Consider the following 24,026-nt stretch of genomic DNA (forward strand, 5'->3'; position numbering starts at 1 on the left):
TTAAAAACGAAGAATGACTATCAGCAACATTTTTCATTCATTAAACTTGAAAGAGAATGTATGTATGTATGTATTTGTGTAACTGAGATTTTGGCTGAAAAATGCCAATTCAAGTCTTTGAATGAAGTTGCTCTTTTTTTTTTTTTTTTTTTTATAAAGTGAGTTCTGCTTTTTTTTTTTTTTTAAGATTTATTTATTTATTCATACCGAACTGGGGTACAGGCCAGAGACGTGGAGGGTGAGAGGATTCACCAGAGACAGAGTGGGGGAGCAGAACAGGCTGACTGACGAAGAACACTGCTGAGGGGAGCAGTGGGCGGGTCAGGAGAAGTCTGCCACGCCATGTGGTCACCTCCAGGGCAGGCGGGGATTGAACTCATGCTCATGCGGAAGTGACTTTAGCTTCTTAGTGTTGTGCTTTTACCCGCTGCGCCACCAGGGAGGGCCTGAAGTTGCTCTTTTACATCATAGTCTGGTAACTTATTCTCTGGAAGGGCAGCATCTGGCTTTCTCTTCATAAAAAAGCTAAAAGGAAAAACTAAATTATAGATGAGTTAAACTCTACTCATTCTTTCACAATGAGCTCTTATTTTTCATAAGATTTTTAACTGGGCATCCAACTGAAAAAAGAAAAAAACGGATGTGTTCCTAGATCAAAAGAAAAATGGGCAAGTTTTGGATAGGGACCTTGCATTAAGTGGGCAAACTGGTGGGCAGATGCTAAGCTTAACTGCAATGTGGTTTGGTGAGGAGTCCAAGTGGGGTTTTCAAAGCCACTTCTCTCTCCAGGGCATGGCACTGGGCCAGAGAAAGCACACTCTGTTCCTGAATGAGGATGGTGATCATTCTGAATGGCTTCAGCAAGAGGGAGAGTAGCAGACCAACCGGGAAGCAAATACAGATGCAGCAGGACAGAGAAAGACTGACATGTGTGAAGTGTGTATGAACTGGAGAGACAGATGTGGAGACAGGCAGAGGCAGAGATAGAGACAGTGGGAGAGAGTTGGCAGAGGCTGAGGAGGAGAGAGGACAGGAGGGAGAGGGAAAGAAAAAGGGAGGCAGGGAAAGAGGAAGAGATGGGAAGAGAAAGGGAAAGAGAGTGGGAGGTAAGAACACCAGTACCAGCACTTCCACAAAGAGCTTAAAAGATGCACAGACTTTCTTTCTCCTGTGGTATGAACATGTGACTCCATGGAAGGCAAGGGAGGTTATTAGGGAAGAATAATGAAAAAGAATAATGAGAAGTTTGGGATTTATGTTGACTCTCATACACACACACACACACACACATCAGGTGTACATAAATGAAACACCCAGGTACAAATTAAAAGAGTATTCAAATCAAGAAAGTAGGTATTTTTACACTGCTATATATATAAAACTATATTCTATATATTACTATATATTATTTATTACTATGTATACTGTATAGTAGTGTATATATTACTATATAAACTATATTACTATAGTTTATATAGTATATCTATATTATATAGTAATATATATATAGCTTTGAAAGTAACTAAAAAAATTTTATAACACACAAGTGTTAAAGTTAACATACAAACCTTAAGAGCAGTCAAAACATTCATGTTTGAAAAGGATGTATGTCAAACTTTTGTTTAAAGTGATCATCCCATTATTATAGATTATTTTTTAAAAACTTTTGCAAATTGTTTTTTGTAATAAATCAAGGGTTTACTTGATTATCAAATAATATTTTAAAAAGCAGAAATTTCACACTTGCCAAAATATAACAAGGCATATTAATCATTTATGGGCATATTATCAATTTGTTACATCTCAATTAAGACCAGATAAGTATGGTTACAGGTACTAAGAAAACCTCACCAGACTATTCTCATTTAGGGTTCTTCTTCTGTATGCTATTAATAAGCCCTTCACCAACCCAAACACAGGGCTGGTGAGACTCCTTACCTTCAACAACAATAGCTGCTACTGTTTATTGAGCAGAAACCATGTGTTAGGCACTACGTGTTGGAATCTACAGGGATTATCTCACTCAGTTCTAATGATCTTCCTACAAAGCAGATACTATTATGATTTCCACTTTCCAGGCGAGGAAGCCAAGGCTTTAAAGGACTCAATTCAGTTGCTCAACATGGCCTCATGCGTGAAGAGACAGAGTTGGGATCCAATTACAGGAACCAGGCTAGACCACACTACAATACACCTATGTTATTGGCAAAACATACTATAGGGTGCAAAAGCAGACAAGAAGGGAAGGCTACAAGGGAGGATGGGCATTTATTAGTGAGAATCCCATCTTTATAAGTGCTCTACAGAGCAGACCAATTATTAGTGCAAAAGGCTAGATAACAACAATGTGGAGACACGGTTTTAGTAAATTTGAATGGAGATTTAGAACTGACTTAAGGGATACCCAGCTTGCTGTGAATTTCATCTTTTCGTTTCAGAAGCTGCTATCCCCAAGATTAGCTATGGGGTGTAGGCAGTGCAGTCCGTGCATGTGCATGCATGGTAGCATGTGCATGAGTGAGAGAGCAATGTGTACAAGCGCACACTCTCAGCGGGTCTTACATCAAAGATGGTGTGAAGAATACATTTTATTAAAAAGTGGCAGTAAAGGTTCTCTTTCTGGCTAAAAGAATTCTTGGCTTAAATGAATCACCTTACAAAATTCCCAAGTGAGTGAATGTTACAAAGACCCATGAGGAGAAGCAGCAAAAACATGTTCTGTAGGATAAGACTGTCCTCCACTGACCAACATAACTACACATGCTCCTAGTCATCCTAGTTGGTCACAAGTGCCTTACCCAGCGGAGGCTCATGGCTGTCAGGTTCAGTGTTGGTGTTAATGGACCAGTCTCAAAATACTCCATCTATACTCCAATTAGATAAACTGAAAGGGTAAGAACTTTAAAGTCAAGAGATGTGTGGGTTCAAAGCCTTACTCTGCTATTTATAGCTGCGTGATCTCATCCACCTTGACAACCACCTCATCTGTCATGTCTGCCTTACATGATGGACAGAGGATCAGGTACTGGAGCCTAGACAGAGTAAGACAGATCAGTTCAATGGCAACTGCCTGTTACATGTTAGTAGATGATGCCAGTTTCAGACTTGTGTGAGAAAGGTATTGTGATTATCAAGGCAGGCAGAAATCACTTAAGAAAAAATCAAACCCAGTGTGGTGCAGGTTAAATCTAGATATTTACTTATGTAATAAGTTCAGGAAAATACTAAACTCTTCTGAGATAAGGATTTAGAAGAACAACTTTTAGATTCATTTAAAACTGAATTCACTCAAACCCAAAAAGATGCTCAATGAAACTATTTGATAAATAAATAGTTGACTCATTTTCCTGATAGAAATGCATCACTCATAAAAATTGCAGATAAATGGAATCAAGTGAAGACAAGCCTCAAATTCATCTGGTAGGCTCAAAGTTGGAGATTTCAGGGACATGATCAAAATAATGATTGTTAAAGGCCACAGATTTTCTCTAAATGAAACTCTACTTTTGAATAAATTCAGCCAGGTAAGATTAAACAGAGCATATATCCTGTACAGAAAAGCCTTACGAGGAATACTGATCCACATTTGAAGGAACTTTCATGAGGTTTCTGACAGTCCATTTTACTTATATTCTCAAATACCCCCATATATTCATTTAAAGCAAGAAGTTTATAAACAATGAAACTCATACATGGCTATAAAATGTAAAACAGAGGTAAACATGTATAGATCTGGCCAGACACAGCAAGTGACTAATTACAATAACGAAAACTAAGTTTAGAAATTTGTAATTCATTAAGTGTCCCATTACAGAATTAATTTTATTATTTATTTTTATAACCAGGATTAAAAAAAAAAACCTGCTATATAATATAGCTCCCAATCAACCCAAAATAACTGTCATGCTTCATTTCAGGCCCCCTAATACCAACTGTGAGCGTCAACTGGCATCAGTTATCTTTCCTAAAAATTTTGAGACTCTAAGAAACACCCCACATCAGGCCCTGCAGAAGACCATAAATTAAGACACACATGCATAAAATCTCAAAACTTCCTGCTTACACATCTGTTTTGCTCCATATCAGTTTTTTTCCTAAATGCCTGACATTCAAAATGGAATCACCGTCTGGATTTTTCACTGTAGCTGCCTATTGTGAAGATTACGATTTACTGAACATATTTTAAAAGTTCATTGGCTCATTAGGCATATTTAATTTACAATCACTTTAAGCAATATCTATTTAAAAACCTGCATATAATTTAACATTATGCCATGGACTAAATATGAACTAAGTCATTTAATGATATCTTCTCACTGCAGTGTCAACTTTTCCTTGTAAACGTTCTCATTCTTTGCTAAAAGCATTTCATGTGCCAGACACAGACCACTCTAGTTCTTGTCACATACTCTCTTTAATCCTAAATCTGCTATTTCTTTGATCCAATTTCTTTAGGGTCCTGGGGCAATTGTCTATACTTCTCAGGAGAGACCAGGGTGAGGCTAAAGCTAAAGAGGAGGCAAATGGGGGAGGGAGAGAGGAGGAGGGCTGTTCCTGGAACATTCAAATCTCAAATTGTTGAATTGAGAGCTAGCCTTTGACACACAGTGCCTACAGGACAATTAGCCAAAATTGGAGCCGGGAGGCAGCCTGGGAGCATGCTTAGGTGGGTTACAAATGGCACTGAAAAGCAGGGAGGAAGAAAGTCTTTACCACAAAGCACTGGGCATCATTTCCACTAGAAGGATTTAACTGAAAAGGATGATTTCAACACTGGCTGCCCTAACAAATTAGTCTCCAACTGCGACTTCTGCCAAATGCATTGCTCCTCCCCCTAAAGCTGAGGTGCTTTTAAATTAAAACGTAAGAGGGAAGCACAGAAAAGAGAGTCATTTACAGCACTTGGGCCACTTGAAACAACTTTTCACCAAAGGTCTATAATCAAATTATCAAGCTCTTCAAGCCAGTGCTTTATGACGGAAATAAAAGCCCCACTAAAGTATGCTGGGTCTCTTGGCAATTCCATGTCTCTGGGCAGGGCACACACTGCAGCATCCCCATTCACACTGGCTGCATGAAAGAGAACAGATCACAAAGGGCAGATTACAAGGGAGAAGGACTCCAGTGGGGGAAGGGACAGGCGTGAATGGATTGTCAATAATGTTGCTAAGAAAGAAGCAGAAATATGGCAACCTCAAACAATTCTCTTGCCAGGAATTCTTCCCATGGGACTATTCTTTCTGGACTTAGCTTTTAAGTATGTGAGAAATATGAAAAACTGAGTATCTGGGGTACCCATCCCCAGCCATCTTAACTTGTAGCTCTTTACAGACATGGAAAGAATGGTGTTTTTTTTTTTTTTTTAAATTCAAATACTTTTTTCTTCCTAAATACTTTTTAAGGAAGATGGAATGAGAGGAAGAGGGAATACTGATCACATTCTATCATTTTTTCATAATGGTTGTTATAAAACAATGTGTTAAGAAAATCGAATGTGTGAGTGACCAGTTCACTTTCTTAAATCCTTCTTATACTCTCACCCTATTTAAGGTGCAGACTATGAACTGACGGTTATCGTGATGTCAAACACACACACACATAGACACACACATACACACACACACACACACACACACTTCTTTTAGTGAAAGCATCTTTAGGGGAAAAGGCTGCTGCTGCCTTGGGCAAAACACAGCTGCCACACTCTGTCACCACTGTGATCTTATTATCACCATTTCAGAGGATGGAATATCTTGCAATGGATGACATGCTGGCTGACACTTCTACTTTGCTAACAGTCATAAGAACCTCTCTCTGTTGTCCTCAGAAAGCACAGTGTTACCCAAATGATACTGACAATCATCCTGCCTGAAAAAAACATGACCTCACTATTGGAATGATACACAGTATATCCCCAGAATTTGCTCTGCTCCCGACTCTCTCCCACCCATCATTCACTTGAAATGTTTGTATTCTTCAAGTATGATCATGAAGGAAAGGAAAAGAAAAAGCCCAAATCAAAACCCAAAAAACTTGAGCTACTTCTGATTTGATCTGTTGTCAGTTAGGGTCTTGGGAATGGCTGAGTAGTATACTATAAATTTAGTGATTTACTATAAATTTAGTCTTCAAATTTGCTGTACCATATATAGTTTAAGCATCAGCACTCAATCCTTACACTAGCATCCTGTAGTTAAATTTTGGATTTGGATCAGTTTTTCCCAAAGAAAATACACAAAGCTATCATCAAAATGCACAAAGAGAATGAAAAAAACTATGACTCTACTACTCCCATCCAGTTTTTACAGACACACATAACACTGCATTGTGAATAAGAATTAAAATTCAAAGAATTTTAGTAAAATTCAAAGAAAAGGAGTTCATTTTTTATTTTGTAAAATTCAAACTTCTAGGCAGGAGCTCCGACAGGAACACTGTCTCCCTCCCAAAACGGAGTAGCAAGTCCAAAGTGCAGTGGAATGACAGCACCATGTGCTGCAAAGTGCTGCATGGCATCCTCAAGTCACACCACTAGAGTTCTGTATCCTTTTTACTTTATTTTGTTTACTATTTTATTTGGTTAGTAGAGGAACACGAACATGGAATAACATAAACTTCCAACTTGAAGTACAGCCCAAGAAGCTTCATTAAGCTTTCTGTTAATCAAGAGTGGATGACTCATTACTTAGCAATGCCGAAGTTTTCAATGAATTTGCAGCACGTGTTTATTTCTTCTGAAAAAAAAAAAACACTATCAGCCCCACCTACAAGCTGGATCTGTTATCTAGTAAACACCAAAAGCAATTTCCAAAAAATAAAACCAAAAACAGCAAAACAAAAACTGCCTGACATTTTAGAGATAAGACTCTATAGCAAAGACCATTTTAGGGAACTAACAATTGATTAAAGTTTCATGATCTCTTCAAACAAATAGCTAAATTTCAACTTCAATTAAAAACATTCAGGTAAGTTCATTATTACAGATGACATTAAGTATCCATGAAAATTAAAGAACTCAACAGTCACCCCACTTCCTGCCTGAGGACAGAGGTGAGGAGTTGGGGGGAAGGGTAGGGAAGTGGGGAGAGGGGCTTTTCTAGCATTCAGGTCCATAACTAAATTTTTGTATACTCAAATTGAAGCTCCTTTTCCCAGGTTTATTGTTTGTGTTTTGAAATTGTTCTTCCTCCTGATAGTGTTCTGTTGGAAACTTTCTGTGGATTTGAAGTATCTGACAAAACAGCTTTCAAACACATTCTACAGGAAACACTGTGAACTGCATGTCATGAAACCTCACTTACCACAAGTGAGATAAAAAACAAACAGTTAAAGCATGTTACAACGTTCCTCCATTTTTAGAGAGCAATGTAACCAACGCTCTCTAGTTTTGAGAAACAAGATCGATTTGGTGCAAACCTCAGGGTTTTGTTGTAGTTAATAGCAAACTTGACTCCTGACTGCAAGTGAACTTTGGCCAGATCACTCAAATGACATTTCAGAATGGCTCCATGCGACTAATCCCTTGTTGCAATTACCCACTCTGATCCACTAGCTCTGCAGTGCTGACTCCCTCTACCACTTGCAGCAGCCTAGGACTGTGGGCCTGCTGGCAAGGCAGGACAGGCACCAGAAGGAATGAGGCCAGCATGAATTCTTCCCCGATCTGCGTGGTTCTATGTAATGTCAGCAAAGACCTAACCCACCTTCCGCAAGCTCTTCCTGGGCCCAAAGCCAAGTCCAGCTTCTGAAAACTGCCTCGCAAAAACTTACCCAGTGGAGTTTTCAGCCCTGGTGCGGAGGAAGGGCTGTTCTGGAGAGGCTTCTTGTTACCTTCCATTCACATAATTTGGTTGTGCTTCATTGCACACTTGCTACTGCAGGCTTGCAGCATGATTTGGTTCTGCCCACCAACTCCAAATATGCTCCATGTTTGGTCTTATGTAACATTTGCTACTACTGTAAAAAGCACTTGAATTATAAAGGTCCTGGCAGATCAACAGAAACAAGGGGTGGAGTCTAATTTCATCTAATATGGTCATACAAGGCGTCCTGGCTGGTGTAAATTAATCTTTCTAATCGAAAGGCAACTTGCCAAAACTGAAGAAGAAGAAATTTATAAATTTCACCTGCTAAAATATGAATTATATATCCTATTTTTTCTGACTGCCTTTAAAATGACACTGCTACTAGCAAGTATATTAGAAGATTCAAAGGATCCATTATACAATCTAAATTTTTGTTTTCCTAGATGTAGTTTTAAGCTTATACATTTCCATAAAAATCAACAGCTTTTCTCTAACTCATTTCATCATGCACTACACTTAAAAAAAAAAAAAGTTTGTTATACTTCTTTTAAATCATTCTTCATTTTGAGCATTTTTCCATCTCAGTTGTAATCCCCATGGGCCTCCCATCAAAAAATTTTGTTATACTTGAGCACACTTTCCCTCCCTAAATCTAGTAACAAAAATCTTAACCCATTTTCTGTGCATAGTTTTTTAAGTTGTGTAATTTCAGAAGAAATTACTTGATATCGCGACTGTGGTGTTGAGTGGATGCCTGACTAAAGTTGGCATCTTTTATACTTTCAATTAAAAAATTTCTCTTCCTAAGTGACTCTTTTGTGTCCTCCTGGTTTGATTCTATCCCTATTTCAACCCTACTATACTCCCATGTAACTACTTCCCCTAGTGTTAATTGCCAAATCTTACTATCAATAAGCATGGAAAAGAACTGTCAACTAATCTAAGTTTTATGATAATAAAGGTTACACGCATAAGTAGACTCAGATGTCTGATAGTTTACAACCAATGCTTGGAAATGTCAGAGGAAATTCCTCTACAGAGTACCTTCAACCCCTACCGAAAATTTGGCCAAAAGTCATGAATTACATGTGTGTAAAAGATTTGGCTTAGAAAGCTCAAGAGAGATATGAGGCATAGGAAATGATTTTTATTAGCCCAGAAACAAATTCTAAATTTACTCTAAAACAAAAGAATAGTAACCACACTGCTTTATTTTCCCAGCATAGGTTTTGATACAACATTGTTAAGTAGTATAAGGTCCAGGGGGGTTTTCTGAAATGCACCCCCCCCCACCATGCAAACATACAGTGGTATAAACTTCTAAGATAGTAGAAGAATAGAAGAAAAGAGCCATCAGCAGGCCTTAGAATTACAGGATGAGGACATTTCTCCAAAACTTCAAAAAGTTAATTCAGAAAATTAAGAATTTCTGGTAAATTCATTGAAAGTTTTCTTAAGCTTCAAGAAAAAAAAAAAATCCATTGCTGTACTACCTGATTGTAACAGGTCTAAGCATTAACTGCACCCACCCACCTTCCCCAAGGGGCAGCTGAAGTATCTCCTCACTTAATGGCATCAAGCAGGCCAGAAGTGGGGTAAGAGAGCCTTTCTCAGACTAGGCCTCAGTTTCACATCGCTGCACCTGTCAGACCAGACACTGACATCTTTCTGGTGCTCCAATACAAGTGCTTGTCTTTCTACTGTTCCCTTTTGTGGGTGATGGTACAAGTGGGGGGAGGGGTGAAATCCTTTGAATTTCAGCAAGTGTTCCTACAAATTAACAAACCCTCAGCCTACTATCAATTTTATATATATCTGAAAGAAACAATTTAAATTTACTTTAAGACTTACATCAAAGAAGGTATGAAAGATAATAAAAAGCCAGGAAATATACATGTAATGATCAAAAGAATATATATACAAATAAAAATTGGCCATAAAGTTCACATTTCACTTTTATAGATACATACACCTTAATACCTGGGAAAAATACACTATTATTTTCACACTATTTTCTTCACACCATGTCCTAATATCCAAAGAAAATTAACATTGATAGAACATTTCTGATGGCTCATACTCAAGTGTCTTGGTGTAGGGACATGGTTACATTTCTTTTTTCTTATGGAAAAAAAAAGACGGACTAAAACACCAGTTTACCAGAATAATGCCTATGCTTTAGGTATCAAAAATTCTACGTGTGGGTTGTGGCACGGATGGTGTGCACTCATTCATTTTAGTAAGGTACAAAAAGGGTCCTGAACTAACACAAATTCTTCGATGAATTAGCTTGCTTGCACAAAACAAACCAGAAGCAGCCAGGAGGGGCAAGGTGGGCTTGAGCTAATGGCTCAGCTCACAGACTCAGTAATTCTACTTGGGCAAGAAACCTCTGTCCCTCCTTGGTGAGGGGGGCAAAGGGGACCATCTCCTGGGAAGTGATAACCACTTACTCCTACAGGTCCATTTTAAGGGATAAAAGTAGAAACACAAATAAAGTGTCCAGCAATCTTAAATACACAATAAATGTTATTATGATTGGAAGCAATGAGCTATTATGTGGTGGGCAACATCCTTTCTCCTAAGGAAGAGTAGGAGAAAGACAGTAGTTATTATTACTACTAGTATTATTATAGAATTTAGTGAGGTCCCCAAGAAAGCTTGGGATTTCCCAAATCAAATTCTGAGAACCCAGCAGAGGGGTTATTTGATGTTCGGTAGGGCAACAAGCAAGCTGCTGGCAGTTGGGAAATACTGAGTGCCTGTCACTGGTGACAGCCAGTTCTCCAGCTTACAGGAGTATGAGAAGTCTCCACTAACTCCCCTTCACTGTCTCAGCAGGCTGGGCGAGTTATAATTGGCCTTAATTGGCACTTACAAGAAGCTTTAACATTCCTTACCTGCTGCCAAGGAGCACTTGAAAGGGGGAGAAAGTATTTGCAAACTTGGAAATACCAAGCAGTTCATTCAGTTGTGGGCCTGAAGCATGCTATCCAGAATCAGATTAGCTTCACAAAGAAATGTTGCTTTGTTATTATCCAGCGCTTACTAGGTACTCACTCCAGATTAGGAGAGGTGAGAGATGTAGTATAAATGGGGATCATTCACCTGGGGAGTTAGTTAATACAATGCAGCAGCCTTCCTCTGGAAGGTATCATCTGATCTTCTGGTGAACAGCTCTTAAGGGCTCAGTCACATTTCATGAGTGTGTCCCTTTATAGCTATTCCAGTTGTTCAAAGGCAGGCAAATAAGGTATAACTCATGGCCTGATTTACACAGCCACTGACCTCAATCCAGTCATAATTTATCACACACAGTGAATACTGTTAAAAGGTGACCAATCACAACAAATCAAAGAGTTGAACTGAGATCAGAAATAAAACCTAACAATATTTCCAATGACCTTACAATTAATCTTACAAAAACTGTTATCCTTTAAGAGACTGTGTATTTTGCAGTGATGAATCTCAGCCTAACTAATTTTTTTCCTAAGGTACATTCTATACAGAACAAAAAGAAAATTCCATGGATGCCAGGAATATTGCCTGTAATTGTTTAGATTAATAATTTTTAAAAATCATCACTCACTTTGAAAGATGTGCCTCCGATCATTAAATATTACTCAAACTCATGTTACGCTAGTACAAAAGTTTGTACGTTAGAAATGTAAATTACAATAAATCACATGTGTATCTGTGTAAAACAATGTAAGAAACCTTAGAAAAATTCAAGTTTAGAAAAATAAATACCTAAGCCTAACAGAAACAGTCTCATAGAAGGCTACTAGCCTTCTCTATTAGAGATATAAGGTGTTACAAACTGATATAAATAAATCTTAAAATAATCTATTAGAAACTAATTTAGAATTTTTGTTATAAAAAAAAAACATGAAGAGACCTGGAGAAAATTTTAAACAACATGTAATTCTGGTGTTACATCAAAAAGGTACACCTTGATTATGACAACCATTTCATGTGCTTGGCCAAGCAGACAGAGTCTAGAACAACCAAGAACTGTTAAGAGTCACACAGAAAAAGGCCTACTAGCTACTTTGGTGAAACAACATCTTAACTCTCTAAAATTCACTACAAGTCTTCAATATGAGGAGGGCTAGTAGTTTTTATAAAATCTCAAGTGTAAGAGGCAATACAATGAATTTCATCTCAGTTTATTTTTACTTTAGAAGAAGACACGTCAAGAACTCAGATTAGGGACTTACTGCGTGCATTTTAACGTATCGTAAATTGAGTTAATTTCTTTCTCTCTTCTTTGTCTCTCCCCCCCCCCATTAAATACCTAAGAACAAAAGCATAAAATTACTCTGAAGTTCAATTTGAGAATCGTTTGCTTAGAAATAAAAGGTAGAGTAGCCTAAGAACTGGGATTTCTACCACACAATGTGGAATGAGGAGGGAAATAGCTAAATTTAGTCACTGTACCCTTGTCTCAAACCAGTTTGTTTCATTGGCTTGGCACATGGCTGGGAGGGATTATTTCAGGCAGGTGGTAGGTGCTACAGCTCAAGCAAGCAATGAAAACTCCCTCTTCTGGCCGTATGTAAGACCACAATTTAACAGAGTTGAAATAACAGGTGTATGTAGCTTCAGTCTGACAAAATAATTGTTAGGAAAAAAATGAAAAACCTCCTTTACAGTGTGAGTGATTTCTATATGTAGCACACAAGTCAACAGTAGCAGTGTGATTTGTGCTAAGAACCAAAGTATAAATTACTTTGAAGTTCAACTTGAGAATGGTTTGCTTAAAAACAAAAGGTAAAGTAGCATAAGAATTGGGATTCCTATATATACAATATGGAATGAGGAGGGAAGAATAACAATTCACACTTATCTATTTATTGATACTGCTGGAGTCTCACAGTTTCACTGTCTTATTCTAACAACATAAATCAGACCTTCTGAGGTAGTCCAATAAATCACAGTGATACTAATCTGGAGGGCAGCTCTGTGCAACTTCCATGTGGAGAATCAATATGCTGAAATACTGGCAGACATTCCCAGAGCATTATCTTTGAAGTACTGCACATAATAGTGAAATACTGAATATCTAAATTTTATCAATACCTTTAATACATTGATTTAAAAAAAGAGGAGGTTTATTTAAAAAAATACACATTAACATAGAAAATTAAAATGCTGCTTAAAAAGTAAATTTACAAAAAATCTAGTTGTTTATGTGTGTGAGAGAATAAGAACCACGCAGCTGCATGTTACTCTGCCCAGTCTTGAAACCCTCACACCGTACCCATAAAAAGTAAGATGGAGAGCTTTATTCATTCTGATTGTATGTTTATCCTCCTGTTAGTTAATTTTTTCTTTTATAATGAATATTACTATATTAATAATGGGAAAAATAATGATACATGTCCTCATTTTTCTTAGTCAATGAGTTGTCATTACCTAAATGAAAACATGGGGAATCCCAGGAAGTGTACATATGCTCTTTTAATTCCTGGCTTGTGTAACTATGTAACTATTCCACTAAAAAGAAGAAGAAAAAAAGGGCAAAAACACAGTAACAAAAACTAAAAAGAATACTTCCAATACTGAAATAATTTTTTTTTACCCTAAGACTCTTTAGAAAATATCTAAAAACATGATATAATGCATCAGAAAGTTTCATTGAGGTTAGTATACCTCATTAAAAACTAAAAGCCGATGCACATACAATCCCATGATCCACAAATTAGGCAAAGTCATCCAGCTGCTTGAGCCAAACCCCCCCATGAGTCATTCCCCATCCCTTCTTTTACCATATTGCTCATCCCCAGTCCATGGGCAGCTAGGCTGGCTTTCTACTTGTAAGCTGTGCAGATGCCCAATTTCACGCACACGCCTGAGCCTTTGCTTCTATAATCTTCACTTAAGCTTCCTCTCCTGATCCAGCTCTCACCTGGATTAGTGCACAACAGTTCTCTAACACATCTCCCTGCTTCTACTCTTGTCCCCTATGTACCACAGAGCAAACAAATCAAATCAAGACACTTCTATGTCCATGTCCTCCAGTGACATGGCAATTCCTGGCAATCCAATCCTGATTTCTTTCATTGCTTGCAGGGTGCAGCAGCATCAGATCCCAAGTTCCCCATTCTCTTTGTACACTGTTCCCACCTCCTCATAGCCTTTCTTAGGATACTTGCTATTTTCTCTCTGTGGATCTCCAGATCTTCAAATGGTTGGTTCTTCTGCATCACTGAGCTCAAATAACTCAGAGTGGCTTTCATTCACTAGCTTTATCTAAAATGTCTTAACCCAGTCATTCTCTTTCATATTACCCCTAGCATTTATTACAACTTAAAAAACCTTATCTTACTTTGTGTTGTCTTTCTTATTCCATCTCACCTAGCCAGAACATAAGCCATATGAAATAAGGTTACTGCTGTTCCAGCTCAGTGGAAAGCAATGCCTAAAGTAGATAGTAGGTATTCAATAACTCTTTGTTAAATACATGAATAACACCTTTGCTGGTTAACTTTTTTAAAGCATCCCCAAAGGCATAGACATTAATAAATGTCAAGAAGAAAAATCAATACATTTTTATAACCTGAAATTAAAATGTTGGTGCTATTAATGACATAAATAAGACCACTTTAAGGATACCCAGTTTTTATATAACTAGGGGGAAAGATACAGTTGTATTAGTTAGAGACAAAGTGGTCCTTTACCTGGTGTTACTTAAGTTATCTGAATTAATCTTAATTAGCACTCTATTTATTTAATATTATGCTACATAGTGACAGTAAGTTCAGGTTGAATGATCAGCCTGGAATTTCCTTCAGTGACATGATTCACATTTTGATGTGTCTGCTCTAGTTAGTTTCCTGCCATGGCTCAATCCCTGGAAGATGTCTGGGAAAAAAGAGGTTAACACTTTGGCTCTGCAACAAGTTTGAATCTTTATATTGACTACAGAAATAAATATATCCCAACTAATTCTCTAAAGAAGCTACAAAATGTTATGAAACTGAAACAAAAAGGGGAATTTGGTTTTGGATAGTAAATATGACTTGGGTTAAAGACTAAGCTGAAGAGATATTCCCAGCGACTATGTTAAACCACATATCTATCTACCATCATTACATCTTCAACTTATTAACTGTTCTTTTTGAGGAAATGCATTTACAATGTTGCCCCAGCTACTCTCAGCAAACTTAAAATTCTACCTGAGCTAGCACATCTTGTCACTACTGATGGTTCTGTGACACCTGCAACTGGATCTTATCTTTTCTAGATTTTCTTTTAACTCTAAACATCCTTATTACAAGCAAGAGGAGACAGAAGTAGGATAAAAACCTGGCCTGATGAAATGTAAGAGTTTGATCTGTAGAGTGGGAATAAAATCACTCCTCATTGGGTCCTTAAGAACAGGAAATGAGATAATATACAATGCTTTGTGAATCAAGTACCATTAAAAATTGTCAGACAGCTTTTTCTGCCTGTTGTGTCTATGCAAGTGTCTTTTACTTTTCTGTCCCTTTTTCTAATAAACCTGCTCTTTAAATATAAAAAAAATGATCATTACTCTGTGGACTTTTAAGTTAATGTCAATCTAAAAAGATTAATTATGTGTGAACATTTTGTAATGTGAACAAAACACATTACCAAAAATGTCCAGACCAAATTTAGTTATTTAGTTAGTACACTGGAGAGAAAAAAGGAACATTTTCTTTGCTTAAAAACAAAATTACTTAATAACGAAATAAAATTACTCATTTTAAATACCTGGAGCTGTTAAATCAATCAAATGGCAAAATGGGGAGGGATTTTTATTGAATAGCAAAACCTCTGCTTTGTGATGTAGATTAACTGAGCTATTCACAGCACTGTCCACATCTACTGAAACAGTTAACATTGACAGTTTTTTGTTTTTCGTGTTTTTTTTTTTTTCCCAAAACCAGCCCACTGATTCATAAGGTAAGACTCATTTTGCTTTTATACTAAGGTTCTTTGAAAGCAATTAACTAGCACCAAAAAAAGTAGCAGTAATTTCTATTTACTCATCTTCTGATGAAAATGGCATTTTAGAAAGTACAATTTATACTGCCATGAAAAGAACCCAAATCACCTCAGTGCACTTAAAGGATCAGTATGTAGAGGTTAATTTTACAGGTTTCATAATCATATCTGCAGGGACAGTAAGTTGTAAGTGGTGGCTTTGTTTCTGCCAAAGCTACTTTCACAAAGTTATGAAAACATCATTTATGACACCTCTATTATTGATCAGCAGAGGTCTGAGAGGGGCAGATGTTTTATAGTGAGGTCCAGTCACAGTGACTAAAGGGCTCAATACAGAATATCAACTGACAAATAGCAAAGGGTATTTCTCCATCTGGTCCTTTTGCAGATTAATATGTGATTCTAGAATTCTGCTTCCTCTGTATGGTATTTCCTAGGGCTGGGAGAGCTCCACAAACAATAGTGGAAATCAAATGTAATGGCTTGAGCTGGTGTTTCCCAAAACATGAAGCAGGCAACACTCCCCAACATTAATAACACTGAATTCCAAGTGGAAGCTTAGTCCCTTTCCAGATTTCTCTTCTTCTGATAACATCACATTTCCACATGGGTAATACTTGCTCCTTTTTAAAAGGAACTAGTTTCCTTTTTAAACTAGTCTCCTTTTTAAAAGGAAGCAGGCTTCAGGTCAAAGTCAGCAGTGGCAACAGCATAAACACAGAATTTAATCTCTTAACATATATTTGTTTTAACTCTTATTATCTATGGTAAATCAAACGAGTTGATGATTCCAGAAAGGTTTTCTTTGTAAAAGTTTATTTCAATTAAAATGGATTGATTCAAAGAAAATATGTGAAGTGGAATAAGTATGCAAATTATAAAGATGCATTAAAATTGGTAAAAGGTGGCAGAACCATAGGTGAGTCCTGAAAGTCCCTCAGGGAGGAACTTAAGGTTCTGACAAAAGATGAACAAGAGGGTTATCTAACTTATCTGAGTGAAAACTGACATTTAAGCAGAGTTTCAATTAATTATATAGATTCTAAATGTGGTATGGTATGTGTCTGAAGTGAACTAACATCATTCTTTTATTTCACATAGGTAGCTCACCCTGTGTGTGCTTAAGTCATTCTTCATAAGCAAACTCAGAGACACAGCAGAGCACAGAGCAGTGCAAGCACACAGGTCTTTCAACATTGTACCCAAATACACCTCACAAGTTACCAGATAATCCTATCTGTTGAAATTCATTGTAAATGTTCATAAATTACACTACACACTGTTATCCAGGACCATTTATGCTAACTAAGAGAGTCACAACTTGGGAAAAAACTCAAAAGACAGATGACCCTGTATTAAGGAACCCTTTTCTATGCTCTTTCACATTTTGAGAGGCATAATGTGGCTTTGCAGCACAAAATACATCAAGTTAAGAGGAAAACAAAACAAAACAAAACAGGGGCCGCCTTTCAGCTATCTTTGCTAGACTCAACAAATCTCTAAGTGCGGACCTGTATGCTCACTGCACCAGGCACTGGGAATCTAGTCCTGAGAGAGAGAGGATGGGCTGCTGGCGATGACAGCCATCCTTTTAATCTGTGAACTGAAATCAGCCCTAAATCTAACCCATGTACAATCAGCAGGTTGGATTATCCCCTTTAAGTATACGGCAGGTTTTCGATCCACTGATTTTAGAGGAATCCATTGATTATTTCATAGTCTAAAAACAATCTGCAACACTGCACTTAAAAATACTGAGTGAGGCCCTCCCTGGTGGCACAGTGGGTTAAAGCACTGCACTGAGAAGCTAAAGCCACTTCCACACGAGTTCGATTCCCGCCTGCCCCGGAGGTGACCACAAGGCGTGGCAGACCTCTCCTGACCCGCCCGCTGCTCCCCTCAGTAGTGTACTTCGTCGATCTGCCTGTTTTGCTCCCCACTCTGTCTCTGGTGAAGCCTCTCGCCACCCCTGAGCCTCTGGCCTGTACCCCAGTTCTGTATGTACAAATAAATAAATCTTCAAAAAAAAAAAATTACTGAGTGAGGCCCTTCCTGGTGGCGCAGCAGGTTAAAGCACAGCACTAAGAAGCTAAAGCCACTTCAGCATGAGTTCAATCCCCTTCTCAGAGGTGATCCACATGGCGCGGTAGATGTCTTCTGACCCACCCGCTGCTCCCATCAGCAGTGCACTTTGATGCACTGTTCTGCTCCCCACTCTGTCTCTGGTGAATCCTCTCACTGCCCCTGCACCTCTGGCCTGTACCCAGTTCTGTATGCATAAATAAATCTTTAAGAAAAAATAGTGAGAGAAGGAAAATGAGCCAGGTTGAACTATCTGATAACATCAAAACATCATCAGAAAGCATGGCATTACTATGCAGGTTCCACAAGAGAAAACTAGCTATACTATGAAAGCAACCAGATAATGAGAAACTAGAAGTGCCCAACTAACACTGCAGTTACTGTCACTGCAAATCCTGTTTAACTCCCAATAAGGCAGGTCCAGTACATGGAACTGTACATAGTTTCTTAATATTCTGGATAATAAGCTGCTCACCAATTCACAAAACACAACAGTAGCCCTTATCTGGGAGGATATATGCCAAGACCCCTGGTAAACGCCTGAAATAGTGGGTAGCCAGAAACCCTATATATACTGTTTTTCTTTATACAGACATAAATATTTTTTACATTTCCTACAGAAACATATCAGTAAAATTTAATTTATAGACTAGGCAAAGTAAGAATAACAATAATAAAATATAACAATACATGTAGTGAATGTTACAGGTGAACATGGTTTCTCTTTCTCAAAATATCTTACTGTATGTTAACATTTTCAGAACCAAGTATATTGGGGCAACTGAACTAAAGATACCGAACCCTGGATAAGGAAGGACTATACTTTAATACCAACACTAACAGAAGTGTAAGCTTTGCTGCCGTTGTAGAGGCCTTCCCTGCCCTGGCAGCAATGGTTTTAAAGGAACTAACTGTTGGAGCTTGCATCAACTGCTCATTTGTGCATAAAAGTCGCCAATGAATACCAGCAATTCACTCAAGACTGCTCACACATTTTCAGCAATTTCATCAAAACATAATACAACTTCTCCAAGGCAGGTGTGAGTTCTTCCTAATATGATAATAACAGACTTAAATGGCTACTGAGAAAAACAGAATTTGGAAGACTTTTTTGTTGTTGTTCTAACTGTGGAAAAGGAGCATGTAAGAACTGGTCTTCTGAAATTATGGGGACAACAACCAGAATGATACTAAAATACTTTCCTCCTGTTACAACACCTGTCCCCAAAGGCAGAATACACACTGGCAGCACTGAGAATGGTTACTCCAGGGCCTGACACAATGCCTTCCTCCACTTCATCCAGTTGCCAACACCAAACACCCACTCCTCTCTAAAGCTTCTGCTTATTCTATCAGACTTCTTGGCTGCCCCCTCAACGAGGGAGCTCCTTACACATTTGAATGAATCCTTCTCTTAGCATTTAGCCCTCACCTTTATGCCAATGATTTTTTAACATTTCCCTTGCCACTAGAGGGACCACAGCCTCCAGTGAGTGGCTTCATTAGTCATATCTCCTGCGATTTCAGTATGTGAATCTTGCATTCATACCTTTTTATTACGAGTTTGGGGTTACCACTCTCCCCTTGTCTTTCAACAAGTGTCTTAATAGAACACATCATGTGTGCTAGGTACTAGTAAAGGGTAGAAGTGAAGATTTTAAGAGACTCCCTGGCTCCCACCAATACACTGACATTGTAAAAGAGAGAGAGAGAGGATAAAATCATTTCCATAAAGTGTGCTGACACTGAGTGAAGCACTTCTGGAAGAGGGGATCCAGACAGCTCCTTCTGCCCAACAAGTCCTGGAAGAAGCAATAACTGGACCTTAACCCAAACAGCAGCTGTTTCACACCCTGTTTTGGTTCTCGCTCCCTTTCAATCCACTCTGCCCATCAGCCTTCTAGAGGACCAACTTGTCACATGGCTTTGATGCAGATTTCTGAAGACACATCAAGGCCAGGGACTTATCTCCTGGAATATACCTCAGGAATTGAGGCTCTCCGAATGCTGATCTGTGAGCTCAGTATGTCATCCCTGAGAGAGAGGATGGCTCTCTGAGGCAGTCCTGGCCTCATGTTGCACATGGTTCACCTATAAGAGGGCATGCCAAGCTCTGTGCAATGGACACTATATAGTACATTCTAGACTATCTGGGATTTCCTGCTCCTGGCCTTGCTCATGTCACTCCCCTTGCCAACCTAGGGCCACCAAATATGGCTGTCTGGTGCACAAACTATGTGCACATGGCAGCCCTGTCTACCCCCCTCAAAACATTTCCCATTTTAGGGGGCTATGGGTGATTTTTTAAAAGCATGCTCCACAATGTATCACACACTGAAAAACTTATACATAAGAATAACAACTCATTTCACTCTTTATATCTAATACAATAACATGAATATTTAGGCTGTCCAAAGCCTTCTCTGAATTACTCATCAAGAACCGGTTTGTGTTCCTCTTTATTCCTAAGATCTTGGACCGTTTTGCAACTATAGAGACATACCTTCCTATAGCTATCACTATAGGAAGTTTATTATTTGCCTGGCACTATATGAAGGGCTTTACCCATGTTGCTTCTTTAATGCCCACTGGGAACCCATAAGGTTGCAGCTACCACACCCATGTTGCAACAAAGGAAACCAGGATTGGAGAACTTACTCAAGGCAAAGAACTACCCTATGGTTTTTTCCCAGTATAAATTTAAATCTAGCTTCTAAAACCGTAACTCTAAAATATTTGGAAACTGACTAAAGCAACTTCCCAATCCTTGCTACTGAGACTTTTAAGCAGGGAGTCAAGAATCTTAGTCACTCTTGCATCTACTCTAATGCCTACCCTGGAGCTCACCCAGAAGTACAAACTCAAAGATACTTTATGATTACATGAAAGATGTATTTTTTGATGGAAATGGAGAAACGATGATTATGACTCTTAAAACAACTGATGTTCACAGCAAGCCCACAGGTCCTAGCTTAAAAATATATTGAAAACTGGACTTTCGCAGCTCTACTGACTAGGCTTAGTGTGTCTCTTGCCTCTGAACTATTCTCCCACAATCTAACCTCAGCAAATCAACCAGTGAAATGAACTGTGTTACACACTTCTTACTCTGACATATATACGGCTGTACATGAATGATCAGGATAAAAGCTAGACTGCCTAGTCTCTACATCCCTTCATGAACTACCCTCCCTATACTGGCCTTCTTGATCTGTGCACCAGCCCATCCCTTTACATTAAATGCTCTTATTCTACAATACTGCAATGGTGACTCCTTCTACAACTTAGCAATTATCTTCCAGGTCACTTTCCTCATTTTTGTTTCAACACTCTATCTACAAAAGAATCCCATGCTATTCTCCATCTTGTGCTTGCATTTGAGGAAGTGAGGACTATGTGAAAACTACTTCAATTATTTTTTTTTTCAGATTTACTTATTTATACATACAGAACTGGGGCACAGGCCAGAGATGCATGGGTGGTGAGAGGGAGCAGAATGGGAAGCAGAACAGGCAGACTGACAAAGTATATTGCTGCGGAGAGCCAAAGGCAAGACAGGAGAGGTCTGCTGTGCCATGTGGGTCACCTCTGGAGGGCAGGGATCAAATATGTACCTAAGCAGCCATGGCTAGCTTCACAGTGCTGTGCTTAACCTGCAGCGCCACCCGGGAGAGCTCTACTTCTAATTATTTTTAAAAGGTGTCTAGTTAATATTGCTCCTCTCTCCAGCTAGACCATAAACTCCATGGAGGTAGGAATTATACTACACCCCCAGAGGCTGAAAACAGGCCATGCACTCAAATACTTCCAATAACTAAAACTGGGTATAAACCAAGTTCTATGATTAGAATCTTATTTTATTTTAAAAAATATCTATTTACTTATTTATGCATGTATGAACTGGGGTGTAGGCCAGAGGGGCAGGGGGAGAGAGGATTCCACAGAGACAGAGTAGGGAGTGGAACAGGCACATGTACTGAAATACACTGCTCAGGAGAACAGCAGGTCAAACAGGAGAGGGCTGCTGTGCCATTCATTGGGTCAGCTCCCTGGCAGGGATCTAATTCTGCTGCAGTGGCTGCTACAGCTTGACAGTGCTGAGACTTTAACCCTTGAACCACTGGGGAGGCTCTAGAATCTTATTTTAAACATTATGGTGGCACTCTGACGATGCATAGCAACTTCATTTGGACTCTTCATAATTAAACAGATGATGGCCTGGATGCCTCAGAAAGTACAGTGGCTCAGGGATTCCTGAAATTCCTAAAGTAACAATGTCTCATTCTAAGTGCATGTACATTTTGTTGGGGAAGATGTCATAGGATCATCATAGTCACAAGTTAGCACATCAAGACACATTCAGAACTTTGAAAATCACACTTATGAAAAAAAAAGACACTTCCATATTGTGTGTATGTGTAATTTTAACATCTACAACCATGAACCTAAAATAAACCTTCTCAAATGATTATATAAACACATTTTCCTCATCTAATTTTAAGGAGACACCCACTATTTTCAATAAACTTCAGAAAATATCCAACTTCTGATAGGTAATAATCCAGTCAGTGAATGAGAAAGTTTATCTGCTGAAAGGGGGCTGGAGGTGCTACATCTTAGCCATGCTGCCACTGGCCTTCAGCTTAATCCTGCCTTGCCTTTTACCTCCTAATAATCATCAAACAATCATTTTTAAACGGTTAAGCACTTACCATAATGTGATTGAAATGCCTGTGGTTTGACAACCTGATTACAGTCGTTACACACCACCAAGTAGAAATCATCATGGGCTGGACAGAGACCAAATATTGGCATGTCTGCAACAACAAAAAAGGAGACACCACTCACTCATTTAGCTCTGATTAATCTGAAATCATCTGAGGTGGTGGTACTTTCTAAAGGAACTGTCTTATAAAGGGCACAGGAGAAAATTTTACCCCACTTTAAAAGTAACTGATGTGGCATACCATGACTGTTAAGAGAAAAATCAAATGAGGCTTACAGAGACACCTTTACAATGGGTTAAAATATAATGCATCAAAAATCATTAGTATGAGGTGAAACAGACAACTCTATTAAAATGCAAACAATGAATACATTCACACAAGAAAGAAACTTCAGATGAACTCCACTCCACCAAGGGATATGGGAAGAATCTGCAACCATATAAAATGCTTAGCAATTCACAAAGCTGCACCATCTAATGATACTTGTTTAACTATACATTCTATTCCAGCCATCTGGTCTCCTGAGTTCTATGTAACAATTACTAAATAAAGCAGAGGTTTCATTAAAGAGTAAAACTGCTGGTTTCCTTAGCATATGATACAAAGAAAATTATTTTTTTATATGTTACAACAATCGCTAGTCCTTTTGCTCATATACTGATGACTGATGGACAGAGATGGAACTTTAGTATAAATACAACACTGTACACATTAAGCTGAGTTCAGTTACTAGAGTAAGACAAGATACAAGCAGTTGCCTTTTTTCATAGTAATAACTGAACACAAATGTGAAACTAAACAATCTGCACATACATGAAAACTGGAAGTAAATTAATACTTGTAATACATGGTTAACTAAAAATTATTAACCATGAACAATGGCAATAATCTAGGGAAAAGAGTCAAAAGTTTAGGTTCTGAATCTTTTTAGGGTCTAAATCTTTTAGAATTTCAAAACTGGTGACTTAAAGTGTTTTACACTGTTTAGAGTATTTACAATGAATGAATAATTGGTACACTGCAATTATACAAATATCTTAATCACCAAAAAATCTGATTTAAAAGGGGAATAGTGGTGGGGAAGGGGGTGTCCAAAAAGTTGATTAGTATTTGCTTTCTTTCCTGTAAGATTTAATTTCACACTTTTTCCAGCTTGGGTGATCTCAGTGGTTTTAAAGGCAAAAGAAATGTCTTAAGGAGAAGTAAACTTATAATAATCTCTACAATGTCAAATTCCTGATGGATATCTACACACAGCTGTTAATTTAGATATTCTTACATAGTTTCTACTTCACTGAATTTCTCACCTAGCTAGCTATGAATCTGAGGTACACCAGGAGCCAAACATGATTCTGGGGCTGTGGCAGGAGCACCAAGCAGTTTTATGTGCTACTCTTTCCTCACAGCTACTAGATAGATACCATCTCCGCACTCAAGG

At 38.3% G+C, this 24,026-nt stretch overlaps 1 protein-coding gene across 1 annotated transcript in view; it reads right to left on the reverse strand.

Annotated features, from left to right (window-relative positions):
* ATXN7 (ataxin 7) overlaps nucleotides 1-24,026 on the reverse strand; it is an 85,206-nt gene that overhangs the window by 25,910 nt on the left and 35,270 nt on the right. Inside the window, exon 4 of the mRNA XM_012735163.1 lies at nucleotides 22,574-22,678. Within this exon, the coding sequence (XP_012590617.1) occupies nucleotides 22,574-22,678 (105 nt within the window). The remainder of the gene's footprint in view (nucleotides 1-22,573; nucleotides 22,679-24,026) is intronic.

The sequence above is a fragment of the Condylura cristata genome, unplaced genomic scaffold (assembly GCF_000260355.1).
Source record: "Condylura cristata isolate star-nosed mole 26May11 unplaced genomic scaffold, ConCri1.0 scaffold00004, whole genome shotgun sequence".
NCBI classification, from domain to species: domain Eukaryota; kingdom Metazoa; phylum Chordata; class Mammalia; order Eulipotyphla; family Talpidae; genus Condylura; species Condylura cristata.